Source organism: Trachemys scripta, chromosome 2 (genome assembly GCF_013100865.1).
Source record: "Trachemys scripta elegans isolate TJP31775 chromosome 2, CAS_Tse_1.0, whole genome shotgun sequence".
Classification (NCBI taxonomy): domain Eukaryota; kingdom Metazoa; phylum Chordata; order Testudines; family Emydidae; genus Trachemys; species Trachemys scripta.
Window position 1 is genome coordinate 217010223 of NC_048299.1, and position 20525 is coordinate 217030747.

General features: G+C 41.0%; 1 protein-coding gene across 4 annotated transcripts in view; it reads left to right on the plus strand.

The window, feature by feature from the left end:
• The window catches only part of LYN (LYN proto-oncogene, Src family tyrosine kinase), an 87344-nt gene that overhangs the window by 20652 nt on the left and 46167 nt on the right, over nucleotides 1-20525 (plus strand). The window contains exons 1-8 of one of the 4 annotated variants that reach the window (XM_034762947.1): nucleotides 6428-6615; nucleotides 11283-11356; nucleotides 13052-13100; nucleotides 13192-13297; nucleotides 13692-13790; nucleotides 13898-14001; nucleotides 16082-16231; nucleotides 18242-18394. In XM_034762947.1, coding sequence (XP_034618838.1) covers nucleotides 11288-11356; nucleotides 13052-13100; nucleotides 13192-13297; nucleotides 13692-13790; nucleotides 13898-14001; nucleotides 16082-16231; nucleotides 18242-18394 — 730 coding nt within the window. In that variant the 5' untranslated portion in view covers nucleotides 6428-6615; nucleotides 11283-11287. Of the gene's footprint in view, nucleotides 1-6427; nucleotides 6616-11282; nucleotides 11420-13051; nucleotides 13101-13191; nucleotides 13298-13691; nucleotides 13791-13897; nucleotides 14002-16081; nucleotides 16232-18241; nucleotides 18395-20525 lie in introns of those variants that run through there. The other 3 variants (XM_034762945.1, XM_034762946.1, XM_034762944.1) reach the window with 3 other exon arrangements.

A 20525-nucleotide genomic window follows, 5' to 3' on the forward strand; every position in this document is an offset into this window, starting at 1 on the left:
AGGCAGAAGGAGGCATTGGATCATTAACCTGCACCAACCCCTGCTCAGCCAGGGCCACTTCCTCCTACCTGCAGACAGGCTCTGCATCAGCTCCTGTCCCAGCCCTGGAGCAGAGGGAGCCCAGCTGGGGGACGTGGGGAAGAGGTGGAGACGATCTAGTGACAAGTGTGGTGGGGAGAGCAGCAAGTGATGGGGAGGGGGAAAGAGGAGCGGGTGGGGGGCAGGGCCTGGGGAAGAGGCAGAGCAGGGGCGGGGCCTTGGGATGAAGTGGCGGAGTGGGAGGGCAGGGCCTCAGAGGGGGTCTGGTTTTCAGCCAATAGAAAGTTGGCAACCCTACTTCTCACATCAGTGGGACTGATGTCACAGGGAAAAGGTTCTTGGGACCAATTCAGATCTCATTTAAAATGGTGCAAATTCATTAATTTCAAGGTAGCAGCCCATACTTGCACCAGGTCTGTATGGTGTCTTTGTTCATTGTTCTTCACACATATTAGTATAAGCTATAAGAGGTCTGAGTATGGTTCTCTGCCCGGTAAAGTTTGAGTAGAGTTCAGCCTTCACTAACACTTCACATGTTGAATGGACTGCTTGTGGGGCAGGGGGATGGGAGAAGCATGATAGCCTTGGAAATGCAGTGCCCTTCAGTGTGGTGTTCTATGGTGCATGTGTGTCTGCCAGGTAAGGGATTGGATTAAAATGAGGAGGGAATATGAGGGTGGTGGGCTGGACCAATGAATTAAATAAAGAGGGGACTAAAATAGATGAGACAGGAAATGAATAATATATGCATAAGGATTTCAGCAGAAAGTCAGTCTATGTTCCAGAGGCAATGTTCTGGAAACTAGTGTAAAAGGGAGATGTGGGAAAGGAAACAAGGTTAGGGTGAAGATTGACTCAAAGGTTTCTGGGCTTGGGAGCCCAGGGAATGTCCTGAGTTAATGAGAATGGAATCAGAGACGTGCAGTAGGCCAAAAATCCTTTTTATGAGCAGTGGTGGAATATAGAATCATAGAAATGTAGGGATGGAAACGATCTCGAGAAATCATCTAGTCCAGCCCCCTGCGCGGAGGCAGGACCAAGTAAACTTAGGCTGGGCAAGCGCCTGTCAGGGATGGTCTATTTCCAATGATTCCAAAACCTCTATTGGAAGCCTATTTCAGAACTTAACCCTTGTAGTCAGAAAATTTTTCCTAATATCCAGCCTAAATCTCCCTTGCTGCAGATTAAGCCTATTACTTGTTCTCCATGTCCACTGAAGGTAGGACAAGAATTGATCACAGTCCTCTTTATAACAGCCCTTAATATAGATGAAGACTGTTATCAGCTCCCCCATCAGTCTTCTCTTCTCAAGACTAAACTTGCCACTTTTTTAACCATTCCTCATACGTCAGGTTTTCTAAGCCTTTTATCATTTTTTGTTGTCCTCCTCTGGATTCCCTCCAGTTTGTCCACATCTTTCCTGAAGTGTGGTGCCAAGAATTGGACAGAGTACTCCAGCTGAGGCTCCCAGTGCCAAGTAGAGCAGGACAATTACCTCCTGTATCATACATATGATACTCTTGTTAATACACCCAAGAATATTAGCCTTTTTCACAAATGCACCACATTGTTGACTCATGTTCAATTTGTGATCCACTATAACCATCAGATGCTTTTTCAGCAGAACTCCCACATGGCCAGTTATTCCCCATTTTGTAGTTGTACATTTGTTCCCCCTCCCCTCCATCTCCTCCTCCCGAGTACTTTGTACTGTCTTTATTGAATTTCATCTTGTTGAATTGAAACAAATTCTCCAATTTGTCAAGGTTCTTTTGAATTCGAATTCTGTCCTTCTCCAAAGTTCTTGCAAGTCCTCCCAGGTTGGTGTCATCTGCATATTTTATAAGCATTCTCTTAGTTACTCAAGTCATTAATGAAAATATTGAATAGTAACAGACTCGGGACTGACACCTGCTGGACCTCACTAGAGAAACACTCCCAGTTTGACAGAGAACTATTCATAACTACTCTTGGAGTGTGGTCTTTCAACCAGTTGTGTATCCACCTTATAGTAACCTAATCTAGACTTCATTTCCCTAGTTTGCTTATGAGAATGTCATGTGGGATTGTGTGAAAATCTTTACTAAAATCAAGGTTATCACAACTACTGCTTCCCGCACCATCCACTAGGCCAGAAACCCTGTCAAAGAAGGAAATTAGGTTGGTTTGGCATGATTTGCTCTTGACAAATCCATGCTGGCTATTCCTTATAACCTTATTATCCTCTAGGTCAGATGTGGACAAACTATGGCCCACGGGTCACATCCTCCCTGTGGGACCGTCCTGCCCGTCCCCTGAGCTCCCGGCCGGGCAGCCTAGTCCATGGCCCCTCTCCCACTGTCCCCCCTTCCCTGCAGCCACGCCGCCGTGCGGGCCGCACTCTGGTCCGCTGCTCCCGCTGGGCAGGGTGGGGAGCGCAGCTGGCTCTGGCTGGGTGTCATGGCTGCGGGCTCCTGCTGCTGGTAGGGGGGGGGGGGGCGGGGGGGGTTGGGTAAGGGAGCGGGAGGTCCTAGGGGGCAGTCAGGGAGGAGGGGGCGGTTGGATGGGGAGGAGGTTCTGGGGGGGTGGTCAGGGGATGGGGAATAGGGAGGGTTGGGAGTGGGAGTCCCGGGGGGCCTGTCAGGGGACGGGGATGTGGATAGGGGTCAGGAGAGCAGTCAGGGGACAGGGAGCAGGAGGGGTTGGATAAGGGGGTGGGATCCCGGGAAGCAGTTAGGTGTGGGGGGTCCCAGGAGGGGGTGGTCAGGGGACGAGGAGCAGGGGGGTGGATGGGTTGGGGATTCTGAGGGGAGTAGTCAGGGGGCAGGAAGTGAGAGGGGGCAGATAGGGGGTGGGGGCCAGGCTGTTTGGGGAGGCACAGCCTTCCCTACCCAGCCCTCCGTACAGTTGTGCAACCCCGGTGTGGCCCTCGGGCCAAAAAGTTTGCCCACCCCTGCTCTAGGTGCTTACAAACTGTGGCCTTGGCTACACTTGCGGATTCACAGCACTGCCGCGGCAGCGCTGTAAAGCGCGAGTGTAGTCGCGTTGCGAGAGCTCTCTCGCAGCGCTGCAAGTACTCCACCTCTCCGAGGGGAATAACTTGCAGTGTTGCGAGCGAGCTTACAGCGCTGCAGGCGCTGATTACTCTGGCGCTTTACAGCGCTGCACTCGCTGCGCTCGGGGGGGGGGTGTTTTTTCACACCCCTGAGCGCAGCACGTGCAGCGCTGTGAATTGCCAGTGTAGCCAAGGCCTGTGTGTTTAACAGTTTGTTCCAGTATCTTTCCAGGGATCAAAGTTAGGCTGATTGGTCTATAATTGTTTGGGTCATCTTTGTTCCCCTTTTTAAAGATAGGTACTATGTTTGTTTGCCCTTCTCTTGTCCTCTGGGACCTCACCCATTTTCCATGAGTTCTCGAAGATAATTGCTAACATTTTTGAGATTGCTTCAGCTAGCTCCTCAGGTACTCTAGAATGAATTTCATCACACTCTGCTGATTTGAATACATCTAAATATTCTTTAACCAGTTCTTTTCCTATTTTCCCTTGTGTTCCTTCCCCCTTCTTGTTAATATTAGTTGTGTTGAGTATCTGGTCACCATTACCCTTTTTGTTTTAAGGCAAGCAAAACAGGCATTAAATGCCTCAGCCTTCTTGATGTAATCTATTATTAGCTTTCCTTCCGTGCTAAGTAGAGGACCTACGCTTTCCTTCATCTTTCTCTTGCTCATAGCATATTTAAATAAATCTTCTTATGCCTTTTATGGCAACTGACTTGAATAAAACAAAAACCTAAATGTTTTTTAAGATTTGAATTCATGAACCCCCAAATTTACTCCCTCCCTCTGCCCCCCCCCCTTCTAGCTAACATTGTTTCTTACCGTTGTTTTAGCCAGAGCCCCTGCCCTCATCATGACCAGCAGGTTTAAAAGTATGCTGCTAGATCCAAGTAAATCTATGCTGAGCCCTAGTGCTGTGATTTAAATTTTTCTGCTGTGTTCTCTGGAGGCAGATATGCTACAGCAGGGGTCGGCAACCTTTCAGAAGTGGTGTGCCGAGTCTTCATTTATTCACTCTAATTTACAGTTTCGCATGCCAGTAATACATTTTTAACGTTTTTAGAAAATATCGTTCTATAAGTCTATAATATATAACTAAACTGTTGTATGTAAACTAAATAAGGTTTTTAAAATGTTTAAGAAGCTTCATTTAAAATTAAATTAAAATGGAGAGCTCCCCCGGACCGGTGGCCAAGACCTGGGCAGTTTGAGTGCCACTGAAAATCAGCTCGCATGCCGGCTTCGGCACACGTGCCATAGGTTGCCTACCCCTGTGCTACAGACTGCATCAAGTGACAGTGTACCAGAAATGTGGTATTTCTAGGGCCCTCAAAGATGGAAGTGTGAGCCCTTACTGTGGAGTTGGTCATTACAACACAGGCAGGAGATAGTTGCGGTACTGAAAAACAGGGTCCTAGAAAAATACTCTGGTGGTCTTGCCAGGCTGGACGGGAGAAAAAGGGTCATATGAACTGAATTTAAAAAACCATTTAAGGTTTTTTCCATAGCTACTTTTGCCTAGAAAAGGAGGCGTCAGTATTTGAATAAATCTGTTTAGATGGTTATGATGGAGACGCCAAGGAAACAACGGTCATCACTGGAAAATTTTAAAGCACATTTGGATTTTTTCCAAAAGACATACTCTAGTTCAAACTTGAATTAATTCAGGGAAGTCCTCTAGCCTGTTCTTATACAGGAGATCAGACGAAAGAGTCAGGCAGCCTGGGGAGGCAACTGGCCCAGTAGTCTGGAAGCCCTGGGTTCCCAGGCCCAAGGGCAGTCTGTATGGCAGGGCTGCCCCAGAGCCCTAGACCCTGGAAGCCCATTGCAGGACTTCCAGGCTCCCAACTCTGTGGCATAAAGGGGTTCCAAGCTCTGTGCTGCAGAACAAGGAGCCTACATTCTGAGAACCCTGGCTAGAGCCAATTCTCCCTGGGCTTTTGGGATTTCAAAGCACCTGGACACACTGCAGGGAGCCAGAAAGCCCTGGCATGGAGAGGCTTCCTGGAAATATGGATCCTGGAAACCTGGAGGACCCTGGCTCCAGTGCAGTGTGAATGGTGGGGCTCTCAAGCAGCACGCCACGTGGGCTGGCAGGGAACCAGGCAGATTTCTGACAGAAACCTTCCTGTGATTCATTAAAATTCATGGAACCTGATTTGCTTTCATGAGATATTTTAGGTTTGATAAACCACATTTTCTAATAAAATTCTGTTCTGTTAGAAAACTTCCAACCAGCTCTATGTCTGGCCTTATAAACTATGAAAAAAGAACAGAACAATCAGTGTAAAAAGCCACACTGAGAGAAAGTGGGATGAAATTGGAAAAAGACTAAAGAGAGAGAGATTTTCTTTTCAGCTTTCTAAGGGAGTACTAATACAATTTAAAATTATAAAAAGACTGACTTACCTGTCATTTTAATTTTAACCTTTTTGGAATGTGCAGGTGAAAAATAGGTTGTTTTCAATTCTAGATTCAGAGTTCTAAATGCAAAGCATTTCCCAGTGGTGACTTTGTGGATCTTGGTTTTTTTAAAAAAGCAACGTTGTTCCTTCACAGCAGATTGCACAGTTAAGATATGAAATATAATTTACAAAAATAAATATTTCAGTCTCATACAACAGGCAGACGGTATAAATAACTGTTTAGATGATTAACTCTTTATTGTTTAAAGTTCTATTCTACCACCTATAAAGCTTGCAATAATATATAAACGTTTCATTTATACAGTAAGTATCCATATATAGAGATATTTATTAAGAGTTATCTATATCTTATCACAGCTTTGGGATTGTTTAGTCAGCTCCTTGAATAGCTATTATTAGGCAGTTTGCATACTGTATGTTAGTGTATTTTACTAATCAGAGGATATGGATTTTATAACAACTTTTTAAAAAGCTATTATAAAAATATTTTAGTCAGTTTTGAAAATTAAGGTTATTCTCCAGTTTATACAAAGATTAAACTAAAACCACTCTAAGTGATTGAAAAATGTGTTGGGATTTGAAGAGCATTTTAGTAAAAAGTGATTGGTTAAGAAAAGTCCAGGCATTCAAGTTGATTTATGAAACAATTGCTAACTTACAGCATAATTAATATGTGTAATAAACATCACTAGAAGAGGCAACCATGAACAAATTGAAAAAAGTGATAAGATATAGATGACTAAGATAGATAAGCACTTAGAGGAAGCAAAACATCACGGGCTACAGACGCGGTAGTGGATGGACCTGTAATGGTCACGTGATCTTCCACTATGAGTATTAGGCTAAAATACTTGTGGTTTTAGTTAAATTACATTGCTGGTACTGAAGCAACAGGCAGATAAAACAGCTGTGTTTGTCAGAAGGACAGCAGCTTTTAAAATCCAAACAAGTACATTGCAGGCAGTTTCTGGTACCTAAAATCTACTTGAAATCAAAGAGAAAGCTAAGCAAAGAGAAGAGACAAAATACTACTGGAGTGAGATGATATGCTGGCAGATGATGATTGTCTTGAATTCTGTTTGAATCCTACATCTTTGTAGTCATCAAAAGAAAGGTTGGTGATTATGAAACAACATGTTGTTAGAGGAAGCTCATAGTTATCTTTGGAGAGAGAGAGAGAAAGAGAGAGAGTGTGTGTGTGTGTGTATGTGTGTGTAAAGGTAGGTTTGTAACAACAAATCTAAGATGTTAATCAAGACAGCAGTCATGTCTTTCAACTTCATTTTACCTTTTAGGCCACGTAATAAAATCAGATGCTTTTATTCAATGATAATTTAAGTCAAATTACTTAGGTGTCTGCTGATAGAAGTTATCCTCTCTTATATAGTTTCTTCTCCTCTACATGTACAGCATCTTTCATATCTAGAAAAGTGGATAGGAAAGTTGATTAAAAGCATTGATGAAAAGTAACATATTGCCTACTGTGAAACATCTGTAAAGGGACTGAAAGTACAGTATTTCCTTTGTTGTACAATGATTCTTATCTCAGAAGAACAAATACTCTAATCTGTAACAATCTGAACAGCTGAAAGCTTATCAAATCCTCCTTTTAATACCAGCAAAAAAGCACTTCCCTGTCACAAAAGATTAAACATACCCAATGTTGATTGAGGTAAATGGGGGAAAAAGTCATGCAAATAAACATTTTACACTAAATGCAATATTCATGCATAAATCCACTTTCCCCATACTTTCTACAGAAATATACTATAACTTAAGAAATAGATATGCTTCATTCATTATATATTTTCAATATTTTTTCAGTAATGTATTTTTACTAGGGTTGACTGTTTATATTTTAAGAGGTAAAAGAGGCAATTGCATAGTATAAATATTTAAAAATCCATCACTTTTAGCATATGGCTGGTCAAAATTTATCTTACAATGTCTGCTGTTAAGATTAGCTTTATGGAGTTTTTATTCTCATGCCATTCTAAGGACCTTCCTGCCCAGGTGCAAGAAGTGAATTTGCTTTCAATGTATAATGTTTATCAGAAATGCATAAAGTACTGGGAACACCCATAGAAGTATATGATCCCAAGGCCGTGGGAGAATTCATAGAAACTCTAATTTTACCGTTATAGTATCAGAATAAAATGCAATAAGTGGCAAAATACCTAACACGTCTTAAATATTTTTCAGTTGCTTTATGTGAGACGAGGTTTTCAGAATCTTCATACACTTAATTAGAAATCCTGTAAATTAATTTGTCTGAAAGTTAAACATGCACTTCATTTACCTTAATCTATTGCAGTTTTTCCAAGTGCTTCTTTAGAAAGATTTGAGAGAGTAATTAATAAAGGACAGATAAAGAGCTCAATCCTATAAGGAACTGAGATCCAGATCCAGATAGCTATATAGGCTCCTAACTTCCATTGGATTGGAATTCCTTTGTGGATCTGGCCCAGGGTACCCCTAACTCGCATTGAAATCAATGGGAGTGAAGAGTGCTTAGCATCTCTTTGGAGGAGATTAGTATCTTGCAGAATTGGACCCTCAATCTGCAACACATTCGTGTTCTAGCTTATCATTGCTGTGAGTTTAATCTTGGATGATGCATCTGAAGTATATGTTACTAGATGGCTGAAATTTAGTTGTGTGTGCAAAATATACATCAAATGATTTTACTGTCACCATTGTGAATGACACAATTACAACTAAAGTTAACATACTTTTTTTAACTTTTGGGGGGATGGATCTTCAATCTCTCTTCTTTCCCCTTCCCACCATAACTTACATTTAAGGTCCCTGCATCACGTTAATCCTTTCCATCTCCAGTGGATATAAGGCTCTGAACTGGGAGTCGGGGTTTCTTTTCCCTGTTCTGCCACTGATATGCTATGTGACCTTGGGCAAGTCACTTTATATCTGTTTGGTTGTCTCATGGAATAAAACCATCGGACTCATTCTTTTAGACTTCATCCCAGTAGTGAGGGAGGCACTTTCCTGTCTGTGATTTAGGCCCCAATCTAGTAAAACACTTAACCACATGTTTAACTGTAAGAATAGGATTAGTCCTTTTTGAATCAGTGGATCTACTCACCTGCTTAAAGTTAGGGCATGTGTGCTTGACTACTTTCATGCCAATTTTTTATGAGTCTTCAACTTCAGGTTGTGGTTTTGTAGGTGCAAATTTGTGGGCACTGGTGTTAACATGTAAATTACTGAATACCTGATTTATTCTAGGTGCAATCCAGGTAATTAGACATCTAATAAGCAAATATGCACACACAAACCCCAGCTTGCATATGTGTATACGGGGGTTACCCATGTACATGTTTGTCATGTTCAAAAGTGCAAGTGAGTTTTGTATGCCCACAATGAATTGTGCCTGAAAACTTGGAGGGTGTTCTTAAATATCGGAATCCTAAAAGCTTCTATTAGTGTCTCAAATGAAAGAGTGTGTGTGTGTGTATCTCCCATATGGAATTGGAGATCGGGAGGATTTCCAATGGGGTTTTCACAAAGCAAAAATGAAAGCATTAGAGGTTTCCTATTATAAGAAAAGATCCCAACAGAAATGCAGCCTCTCCACCTTACACTGGTGAGTGGAAATGCTGCAATCATAGATTCATAGATTCTAGGACTGGAAGGGATCTCGAGAGGTCATCGAGTCCAGTCCCCTGCCCGCATGGCAGGACCAAATACTGTCTAGACCATCCCTTATAGACATTTATCTAACCTACTCTTAAATATCTCCAGAGATGGAGATTCCACAACCTCCCTAGGCAATTTATTCCAGTGTTTAACCACCCTGACAGTTAGGAACTTTTTCCTAATGTCCAACCTAGACCTCCCTTGCTGTGGTTTAAGCCCATTGCTTCTTGTTCTATCCTTAGAGGCTAAGGTGAACAAGTTTTCTCCCTCCTCCTTATGACACCCTTTTAGATACCTGAAAACTGCTATCATGTCCTCTCTGTCTTCTCTTTTCCAAACTAAACAAACCCAATTCTTTCAGCCTTCCTTCATAGGTCATGTTCTCAAGACCTTTAATCATTCTTGTTGCTCTTCTCTGGACCCTTTCCAATTTCTCCACATCTTTCTTGAAATGCGGTGCCCAGAACTGGACACAATACTCCAGCTGAGGCCTAACCAGAGCAGAGTAGAGCGGAAGAATGACTTCTCGTGTCTTGCTCACAACATACCTGTTAATACATCCCAGAATCATGTTTGCTTTTTTTGCAACAGCATCACACTATTGACTCATATTTAGCTTGTGGTCAACTATAACCCCTAGATCCCTTTCTGCTGTACTCCTTCCTAGACAGTTTCTTCCCATTCTGTATGTGTGAAACTGATTTTTTCTTCCTAAGTGGAGCACTTTGCATTTGTCTTTGTTAAACTTCATCCTGTTTAACTCAGACCATTTCTCCAATTTGTCCAGATCATTTTGAATTACGACCCTGTCCTCCAAAGCAGTTGCAATCCCTCCCAGTTTGGTATCATCCGCAAACTTAATAAGTGTACTTTCTATGCCAATATCTAAGTCGTTAATAAAGATATTCAACATTGATATGCCAGAACTGAAAACTGCACTTACTTTTCTTGTGGAATGAGGGCCCTTGGGCTTTTTTGTTTTTTGGTTATAATTTAAGAGAACACAAGTGACTAGGTGGTTTGGAGATCAATGAGCTCTCAATTGATGACTGAACTCGATGGTGCAATGACCAGTGAGTTTATTCATGGACACCCAAACTTTGATGTCAAAGGGCCACATCTAATTTCCATAAAATGGGGCAGACAGCAGCTACCCTCATCTCTAATGTAGAGGAAGATGTGCAGCCCACAGAGACTATAGGTCCCAACATGCAGTGCTCCATCTTGACCTGGGTGGAAGGCTACAACTGGTGGGAGCATAACATGTTGTGGCTATATTCCTTGAAGGCTGCTTTTCAGGCCAGGTCTACACTTGATAGCTGTACTGGTATTACTATGTTGGTTAGGGGTGTGATTCTTACTATACAATGATTTGTATTATAAAAATACATAAGTCCTATTGTGGATGCAGTTATACCACTATAAAAGTGCCTTATATGATAGGGTGCCCTTGTGGTATGGAACTGTTATGGCACCTTTGCACGGATATAACTGTATCCACACTAGGAGAGTTGTATCTCTTTAACCATATCAGTATTGTTAAAGAGGTACAACTTTCTAGTGTGGACAAGGCCTCTGTACTAAAGGTGTGGGCAGACACAAGACCTGGTGTAGAATTCAATGGGCTGCTTCAGCTCCTCAGCCTGTGCTTTGGCCACCCTGGTTTACTTGCACCTGTAAGTGCCCCAAGCCCAATCCATTAGACTGTTTGACTTGTAAGCACTTCTTTTTGGTGTCTTCAAAGCAGGTCCTGTGACAAATAAAGGTAGTTACTGCCCTTCAAAGGAGGAAGATAATTTGTTGTAGGTGCTTTCTCAACAAATGCATAATTACATGGGTGGATTCCTGTTAGGTAGATACTAGCAGCTGTACCCAGATCGTCCTATCTTGAACGCACACACTTCCATAAGGATTACCTTGATATAGAATGTATTGGGGAACTACTAAAGCAGTGGTTCCCAACCACAGGTACATGTATCGATACTGATACTTGAAGCTTTCGTAAGTGATGTTCAGGTATTGTGAATGGAAAGAAAGTTTTTGTTACATAGTCAGATGAGTGCATGAAAAGCTACTTGGTTATATAATAAAACATTTTTGTTTTATACCTTTTTATTCCAACAGGAAATATGGGATGTATAAAATCAAAAAGAAAAGAGACTCTGCCTGGAGATGGGCTAGATTTGAAGAACCAACCAGTACGTAAAACTGAACGAACTATTTATGTGAGGGATCCAACGTCCAATAAACAGCAAAGGCCAGTAAGTAGATAGTCTCAGGGGAGAATTCCAATAGCAAGATCAAAGCATGACTGGCATGATTTAAATTTAAATCAAAAACACATGCATGCAGAAGCTATAATTATTCATTTTTGTCTACAGTTTTGCTTTGCAACTCACCGTCAAAGAGTATGCAATATTTTAAAAAGCCCTTGGCGGTTTATTGCTTCGTAAATATTGGCACAATATTTTATATAGAAAAAATACTCCCTGACATGTTGTTGGGTTGGGGGGGAGGGGGGGATTGAGGGGAAGGGAGATTTGGTATGTTTGATGCTTTAAAGAAATGCTGAGTGACTCTAAGGAAGTCTGAAATAGTTTCGAAATACTGTAGTTCTAAAAGCACCAGTATTTTAGAAGCGTTTTGCACTTTTAAGCTCATAAGAACTGTAGAGCATCAGAATTTCTTTGTAAAAGCACCATCCCTTTATTTTTAATGTGTAGTTCTACACTGATAAGGAGTGTACTGTTGCATGTAGTTACAGTGCAGCAAACCTTGACTTCTCACCTCTCTCCATAAGCATATATGGACTGAATGGCATAGGGCAAAGCAAGCCAGTGGAAAACCCCTGTGTGCTGTGTAGCAGTGCTCCATCCACAGTAGCAAAGAGAGGGTGTTGAGGCAGGCCACTGGTGTAACTCATGGGTCTGCTACCATGCAGGTCCACTAGTAAAACCCCTCTCCTGAGTAGGGGGAAACACAGCATCACCTGCCAAGTATTTCTGCAGCCAGGAGGGGGAAGGATGCCAGGAAATCTCCTGTGCAAAACCCTATAAGATGACCTTGTACAGAGGATATAAGCATTTTTCACACTAAATTGGCAAAATATAAGGATTGTCACTGCCTGGATAAAAATGAAATAATTCCTTTTTCTCAGCTGCTCAGTCAGCAGTAAACATGTTTCCCCACATCCCCACTCAGTAAACTAAAAGTAAATATATTTTATAGGGCTGTCAAGAGATGAAAAAAATTAATTGTGATTAATCGCAATTTTTATCACATTGTTAAACAATAACAGAATACTATTTATTTAAATATTTTTGGTGGTTTTTTTTATATTTCAAATATAGGTGTGGGGCTCTGGGCTGGGGCTTCTGCCCCCTGCTGCCAATGCCTCCCTCCCTGCTAAGTATGCAGTCAAGGCATTAAAAAAAAAAAAAAAGTAATGCATTCATTTTTGTTTTCAGTTAATTGCAGGCGTTAACTGTAATTAATTGACAGGCCTAATATTATTTTTAGCTTTCTGAGGGCAGATCCTCACACTGATAATTATGGCTCTGTTGCCCTGTTAAAGTAGCTTTGTCAAAGGTCAGTGCAGCAACAGCAAAGCTGTGAATTTTCCACTTCACTTTTCAGCTTGGTGAGCTGTGAGCTGCTAAGTTCAAAGTCTAGTTGGGACTTCTTCAATGTTTACTTTATCATTTGCCTTTAAAATTGCCCAGGAAAAATAGCCACATGCTTCTTTTCAATTAAAGTTTTATGGATGTTGTCTTAGGAATATGTAAGATGACTCCACACCAGCTGAAGAATCTTTTATATATTATTTACTGTGCATATAATATATATAATCATAGTGATCTACAACTGCTTAATTAACAAATATTTTGTTGTAGGGAAATACAGAAATGCACCTTTTACCAGGGCAGAGATTCTGTAAAGAAGGTACGTTTCCATAAGAACGTTAACAACTTGTGATAGCCGTATATGAACAAATATAATAGTAAGAATGTCACTTGGCTTTCTGCATTAATAGATGCGGAGGAGCATGGGGACATTGTAGTAGCCTTGTATCCTTATGAGGGAATTCATGAAGATGACTTGTCCTTCAAGAAAGGAGAAAAAATGAAAGTTCTTGAGGAGTAAGTATAGTAGTGTTGGCTGTACTGTACCTTATCTCTAGATATTACTGCATCCCTATATAGATGTTGGTTTTCTCTCTGTCTCTCTCTTACACACACACACACACGCACGCTCGCAAACTAAAGGAAAAAGGCTCCTTTCCATGTGAAAGTGAAACTGTGTCCTTTCCCCCAGCCCCTGTAACACTTGGGCAGCTGATCGGATGAGGGTTGTAGCAGTTTGCTCTGAAGCTGACCCTCTAAAGTTTCTGAGATGGCTGAACTTCAGAGAGAAATGCTGTTTTTTCCCCGCCAGCCCAATCAAGGTTCTCAGCCTCACCACAGAAGTAGCTAAATAACCTTTCATTATTTTTTATTTGCATGTTGTGAATACTGTTGTTGTTTTGTATTTCAGGCTTGGAGAATGGTGGAGAGCTAAATCTCTCTCAACAAAGAAAGAAGGCTTCATTCCAAGCAACTACGTAGCAAAAGTAAACACCTTGGAAACAGAAGAGTAGGTTCTTCTATACTTCAGTACATTTGAAACTTTCTTTTCCACCCTGTTGCATATCCTTAGGGGTAGAGCAAAAAAAACCCTAACTCTTTCAAAATACTTTTCAGATGGTTCTTCAAAGATATAACCAGGAAAGATGCAGAGAGACAGCTGCTAGCACCAGGAAACAATCCTGGGGCATTCCTTATCAGAGAAAGTGAAACATTAAAAGGTAGGCAATGGATTACTTTGGGATTGATATCAGAGTTAAAAATGAACGTATATCATCAAGATCTGAAGTTGGCCCAATATGTTATGTTTGCTGCATATATCAGTGAATTGAATTAGACTGTGGTAAAGTCTCCAAAGGAAGTGAGGGAGTCCTATGGCTTTACACTTAAAACCTACTCAGAAAACTGACTCCTAGGATGGGTTAGATGATCATTTTAAATGTGAATAACAGTTGTCCTGTTCTGTAAAGCTCTTTGAGATATCAAATCTTACAAATACAGGTTTTATAGTATATTTGTGGCACCCGGGCGTTTGCACTGTAGGTAGAAAATCAAACTAGATTTTTATAACAGAAGCCATTATATGTACTGAAAGGATTAATGGAGACACAGAATTTTCTAGACTAGAATTTTCAAAGGAACCTGAGAAAGTTAGGCACCAACATCTCATTGATGCATCTAGTCCAGTATATTGTCTCCAACAGTGACCGTGCCAGATCCTCCAGGGGAAGATGCAAGAATCCCTGCAATGGACAATTATGAATAACCAGCCAATAAGGTGTTGGCCTGGTTTAGGGTGACCAGATGCTAAGTGGAAAGTATCGGGACCGCTGCGGTGGGTGGGTGGGCGGGGAGAGAGAGCACCTTTTTAATTGTTACACTCACCTGTCCGGGTCTTCGGCGGCAATTCGGCAGAGGGTCCATCAGTCCTGACAGTCTTTGGCAGCATTTCGGCGGCAGGTAAAAAACCTTGCCCACCAAAGACAGAAACACTTGCCACCGAAATGCTGCCAAAGACCATCAGCAACTGAAGGACCCTCCGCCAAATTGCCGCTGAAGACCCGGATGGGTGAGTGTTAAAAAAAAAAAAAACAAAAAAACAAAAAAAACGCCCGTAACAAAATATCGGGACAAATGGCGTCCCAACCATACTTCGGTCGGGATGCGGGACAAACTCCTCAAAATTGGGACAGTCCCGATTTTATCGGGATGTCAGGTCACCCTAGCCTGGCCTGATTTGAGTAATTAAACATGGAGGAGGCATCATTTCTTGGAAGACAGGATTAGGAAGGTAACTAGATTAGCAGACTGAAAATTGAATGCTTGTGCTAAAATAAGTAAATGGGCCAGTAAGCTAAAAGACAGTCTGAGCTAGCTAAGATTAGAGGGGGAACACCCAGGGCACCATTTGCTAAGAATGGGATAACAATGGACAAGAGAAGTTGGGAGCATAAAGATGAGGTAAAGAGTAAAGTCGAACACGGGTAGCACATGGACAGAGCATTCTGCACTGGGATTGGTTCCTGCAAAGTAACCAAGCCAGTCCCAAAACACGTAATGCAATGTATAGTGAATGTAACGCAGTTTCTAAATGTATATAAAGACAGGGAGTTTGTATAATTTGGATGTGTGGTACGCCCTATACCCAGCCCCTATGCTTAAGCCTGATCAATTCAAGTGTCAATTATATGCCTATAAAGAAACCTCGGTGACAAGTTTGGAGTCAAGCTGAGTTCCTGGATACATGTGGATCTTGTCATTCTTCCCTTCTGCTTGTCCGAAACCCCCTCCTCGCTAGCCTATTTGCAGCATGCAGGGGCTTAAGGCACATGGATTCCTTGTACTGGCCCTCGTGCCAGGGTGAATTTCAGCCTGTATATCCATTAGTGAGGTTGGGCTAATCCTGCAGTTCTGGACATGGTCCTAATGAAGTCAATGGGACTATGCCCAGGAATAGGAGTAGCCATGTAACGATGTGCCCAACTGAGCCTCAGAATATTTTCAGAATATTACCAAAAAAGAAAGAGAGAAAATTCGTCTGAGCATCTCCATTGGTACTGAAGCAGAAAAGTCTGACAGAAAATTCGCTTTCTGGATAAATTCAGTACCAGCAACAGAGCCTGCAGTTGGCTAACTTCTTCATGCCAATCATTTGGGATGATTGCGGAATGCTTTTTGGAGTAAATAGGGGACAAGAGAAGCAGGCAAAAAAATGAACATGTTTGTTGCATATATTAATATTGAACTACAGCAATGTGTGCAATATCTACTAAACAATATCTTTGCACTGTTTGTCCACAGGCAGTTATTCTCTGTCCATCAGGGACTATGATCCACAGCATGGTGATGTTATTAAGCACTACAAAATAAGGAGTCTAGACAATGGAGGATATTACATCTCTCCAAGGATTACATTTTCCACCATCAACGAAATGATCAAACATTACCAAAGTAAGTTAACTCAGTCAGTGGCTTGCTTATCAAACATTAGGCATTGTTTTCATTAAAGCAAATGATCAGAATGCTTTCCTTGTTCTATTTCAAGTCTTTCCACATTTTTTGTAAAAATCCAAGCACTGAGAATTGTAGCAAGATGAATATTAGCCTTGATTCTGACCTCCCATATGCCTGTGTAAATGAAGAGTAACTCCATACAAGTCAATGTCAATGTTACACCAATGTGAAACTGGTACTAGAGAAACAACAAGGAGTCTGGTGGCACCTTAAAGACTAACAGATTTATTTGGGCATAAGCTTTCGTGGGTAAAAACCTCACTTATGCATATGCATCTGAAGAAGTGAAGTTTTTACCCACGAAAGCTTATGCCCAAATAAATCTGTTAGTCTTTAAGGTGCCACCAGACTCCTTGTTGTTTTTGTAGATACAGACTAACACGGCTACCCCCTGATACTTGGTATAGAGAATAATCAGCCCAGTGTCAATAAGTGCTGTTTTTGTAAGTGTAAACAGATATATGTGGACATTATGATACACTGGAATTTTAAATATTTTTTATACATAAATGTCTTCCAGTATCGTATCTGGTGATTTATATGAAACAAAATCAACGCTGTAATTTTCTTGTGCCAACAATGACATTTTTTGTGAGTGACTTTGTGATGGGAATGCAAAATTCCTGTTGACTTCAAAGGGAGAAGGGATTGGGTCCATCAACAGTAACCTCTTATAACAATGTTTACAGCTGCTCATTGAGTACAAAAGTGACTTTTCATTGCCTATACCTTCTTGAAGTCAGGAAAAGGAGATTTGGGGCCCATTCTGTAGCTGAAAAAAATACAAGGTTGAGGTTTTCAAAGCCATACTGGAGGTTTAGCCACACAATTTCGATTAATTTTAATTTATGATGTGTGGTAAATCCCCTGCACTGACTGGAAAATCTCAGCCCTACTTCATTACATTTATTTTTTCTCTGTAAGTGTGTAGTGACTGGAGAAGTAATTATTATCTATTTAGTGGGTGGGTGGGTGGCTACTGTATAATTTAAGAGCTGCACAGAAATGTAACAAAATACTAGGCTCAGTCCTGATTTTTATTGAAGTCCAGTGGCAGCTTTTCCATTATCTGGATTTCACAGGATTGTAGCCAATATTTCCTCTAAAAGGAAAAGAGAAAACACATCAGCATCCTTCACCATACAGCACTTAGCCTAGAAAATACTACGAGTGTAGATTACTTGTCTATAGCTTGGCACGATGCCTTTTGGTATGAAACACCTCACAAGCTAACTAAATCACTCTTTCTTAACTGACTGAGCCAACATACTGTGTTCATTAATGACATCAGAGATACGCTGCTGTATCAAAAACTCTCCCATCTTAAAAGGCGTTATGCTCCAGTGGCCTAAACATAGGACTCAAATCAAGAAATTCCTGAGATCTATCCATAGACCCTCCTTTGTGAACTTGTGCAAGTTACATAGTTTTAAACTCAGATGCCTAAAATTAGGCACCTTAATAAGTGAGTCTGTGCTTTAGAAATGCTGACTGAAGTCAATGGAAGTGGTACGTACTCAGAACTTCTCCTGATTTGAATCACATACTTTACTAAGCAACAAGATCTTTTTTTTTTCTTAAGCAGTATTTCCCATTCTGTCTTCATTAACATACTTTCAGCAGTTCAAACATACATTTTATTTACCTTGGCACTATTTATCTTAGTGCACTGTTGAAGTAAAGAAAAGAAAATCTAATGACGATATGAGCAACAACAGTCTCTTTGCATCTGCAGATCTATGGCATCTAATGCAGATCACACATGTTATAAATTGGCTCTAGAATGCAAGAACTCCCAAATCCCAGTATGGAAGGTTAAAAATAGTATGAAGATTGTAGTGAAGTTGGTTCAGGTCTGCAGTTGCACATGCTTTACTGTAGGCACATAAATGTAATGTAATTACAAAATGTAATAGATTTTCTACTTGGTTTTTCTTTAAAAAATAGAGCAGTCAGATGGTTTATGCAGAAAGCTGGAAAAAGCATGTGTTTGTCCAAAACCCCAAAAACCTTGGGATAAAGATGCCTGGGAGATTGCACGGGAATCAATTAAATTAGTGAAGAAACTTGGAGCTGGTCAGTTTGGAGAAGTTTGGATGGGTAAGTTTACAAGTCTTTGTAAATATAAATATATACAGTGCAGTTTCAAGGATCCAGATTCATCCCTGGTGTTGTTACTTAGATTTGATTGGAGTAACATCAGGGATAAATTTGGCCCAATATATATATTTGCAATCAGCATATTAAGTCCCCAAAAATGCCCTGTCTGGGCAGTCAAACTCCTTGTAGAATTTTCTCTGATAGCTTTTGTGGGGAGTGAGTTCCCCTATGGAAGAAACTGTGGTTTGACTCTCAGATTCATGGGTCTCACAGGATCTGCAGGAGCCTTCTGTACTGCCTCTTGATCCCCTGTGAGTCCCCCTGGTTCCCTGTCAGCGCAGCTGTAGGAATTGTGCTGACTGCTTCCCTTGCAGATAGAGATCCCTGGAACTCTGCCCTAACGCCTTATACTGTATTCATAAGGGCCTCCCATTGACTCCAGTAGGACTCTCTTAGCTTTACAGACTGCATGCTACCTCAGGATTTGGTCCAACACGTTTTGCTAGATGTCTCTACCTTTACAAAATACTCTCTTAAAATCAGGGTAAAGGTGTTTATTTGAACACTTGAAATACGAAACAAAATGTGTGTTTTAGTGAATAATGTGCAGAGCTTCAGCATCTCTTGATAAAGAAAAGACTGGAAAGTAGCACATAGGAATTATCATATTGGATCAGAACCAGTGGTCTATTTAGTCCAGTATCCTGTCTCTGGCCAGTACCATCTGCTGTCCAGGAAGGTATAGAAACTCTGCAGTAGGCAGATTTGAGAGTAATCAGCTCCAGTATTGTTTCATCTTGGTCTCCAAAAGTTAGAATGTCCTGAAGACCCAAAAGTATGAAGTTTACTATCCCTTCCAAAAAATGTTTAGCATTAATTATGATAACCCTAGTTATTCTTGTTATCCATCTAAATATACAGTTCTTTGTTGTTCTTGGCTTCAATGACTTCCTGTGGCAATAAGTTCCACCGTCTAATTACATGTACGTGAAGAGTATTTACTTTTGTCAATTCTGAATTTTCCACCTTTTAAGTTTCATTGTATGTTCCCTTGCTTTTGTGTTATGAGAACAGAAGTTCCTGATCTACCTTCTCTATGCTGTTCATTATTTTATATACTTATGTCCCTTATTATTCATCTCCCTTTGGAGGAAAACCAATCCAGTCTTTCAGTCTCGATGTCCCTAATGCTACTCCTCACCCTTTCCTGACTCTCCTCTTCACTTTCATGGGTCACCTTTAAAGAATAAGCATTTTAACATGTTTTTAAATAAGATACAGCGGGCAATGTATTTCTGAGCAATGAAAGTATGCCTGAAATCTAGTCAGGAGGTACAAAGATAGGCCAGAGTGACTCTAGCCACCCAAAATAGCATAACAGTCTCATCAGAACACACTATTTGGAATATTATTGTTTTGAAATGGTATGTGTATATATAAAAGTAAAGATCTAGATCTGTATATTGCCATGGTTGTGGCATCCTTGATAGTCAAACAGAAAGGTCTAATTCAGTGATGCATTTAATCTTTGACTATAAAACATACTACTTGTGCTCTGCTTTTATAACTGTATTATACGTTATGACTGAATGCAGCTTTTATCTTCTCTCATGAGAAGAAGCTTGAGGCCTCTAGCTGTGAGGCTCATGAGTGATGCTTACTCACTAGTTAAGACAAGGGTCAGCCATTGTGCATTTTTTCCCTATGTAATACACCAGGTCAATAAATATTGTGACTGACACTGAACTGCTATAGAAAAGTCAGTGTGGTATGTTGTCATCTGTAGAAATTGCAGCTAATTTCAGGAAGCTACTAGTTCTGCATACACATGCACAAAAATTAAAAGGGGGTGTTTCTGGTTCAAGATGTTTCCTCTTGTTTATGTGATGATCTCTCTACATGGGCTTAACATTTTCCTCTGTGGATTGTTGTTACATTATGTGGGAAATTACTGTACTGTGAAGTTGAGTAGCGTGTTTCCTCTCACTCTCTCTGCATCTTTTCTGAAGCAAGAGAAGCTGATTTGCATGGTGGGGATCCTTTCTGAACAAGCGTGTTTAATCTTAGAACTGAAGACGTTATAACTGGAAAAGACCTATTAGGTCATCTAGCCCAGGCCCATGCCAGGACA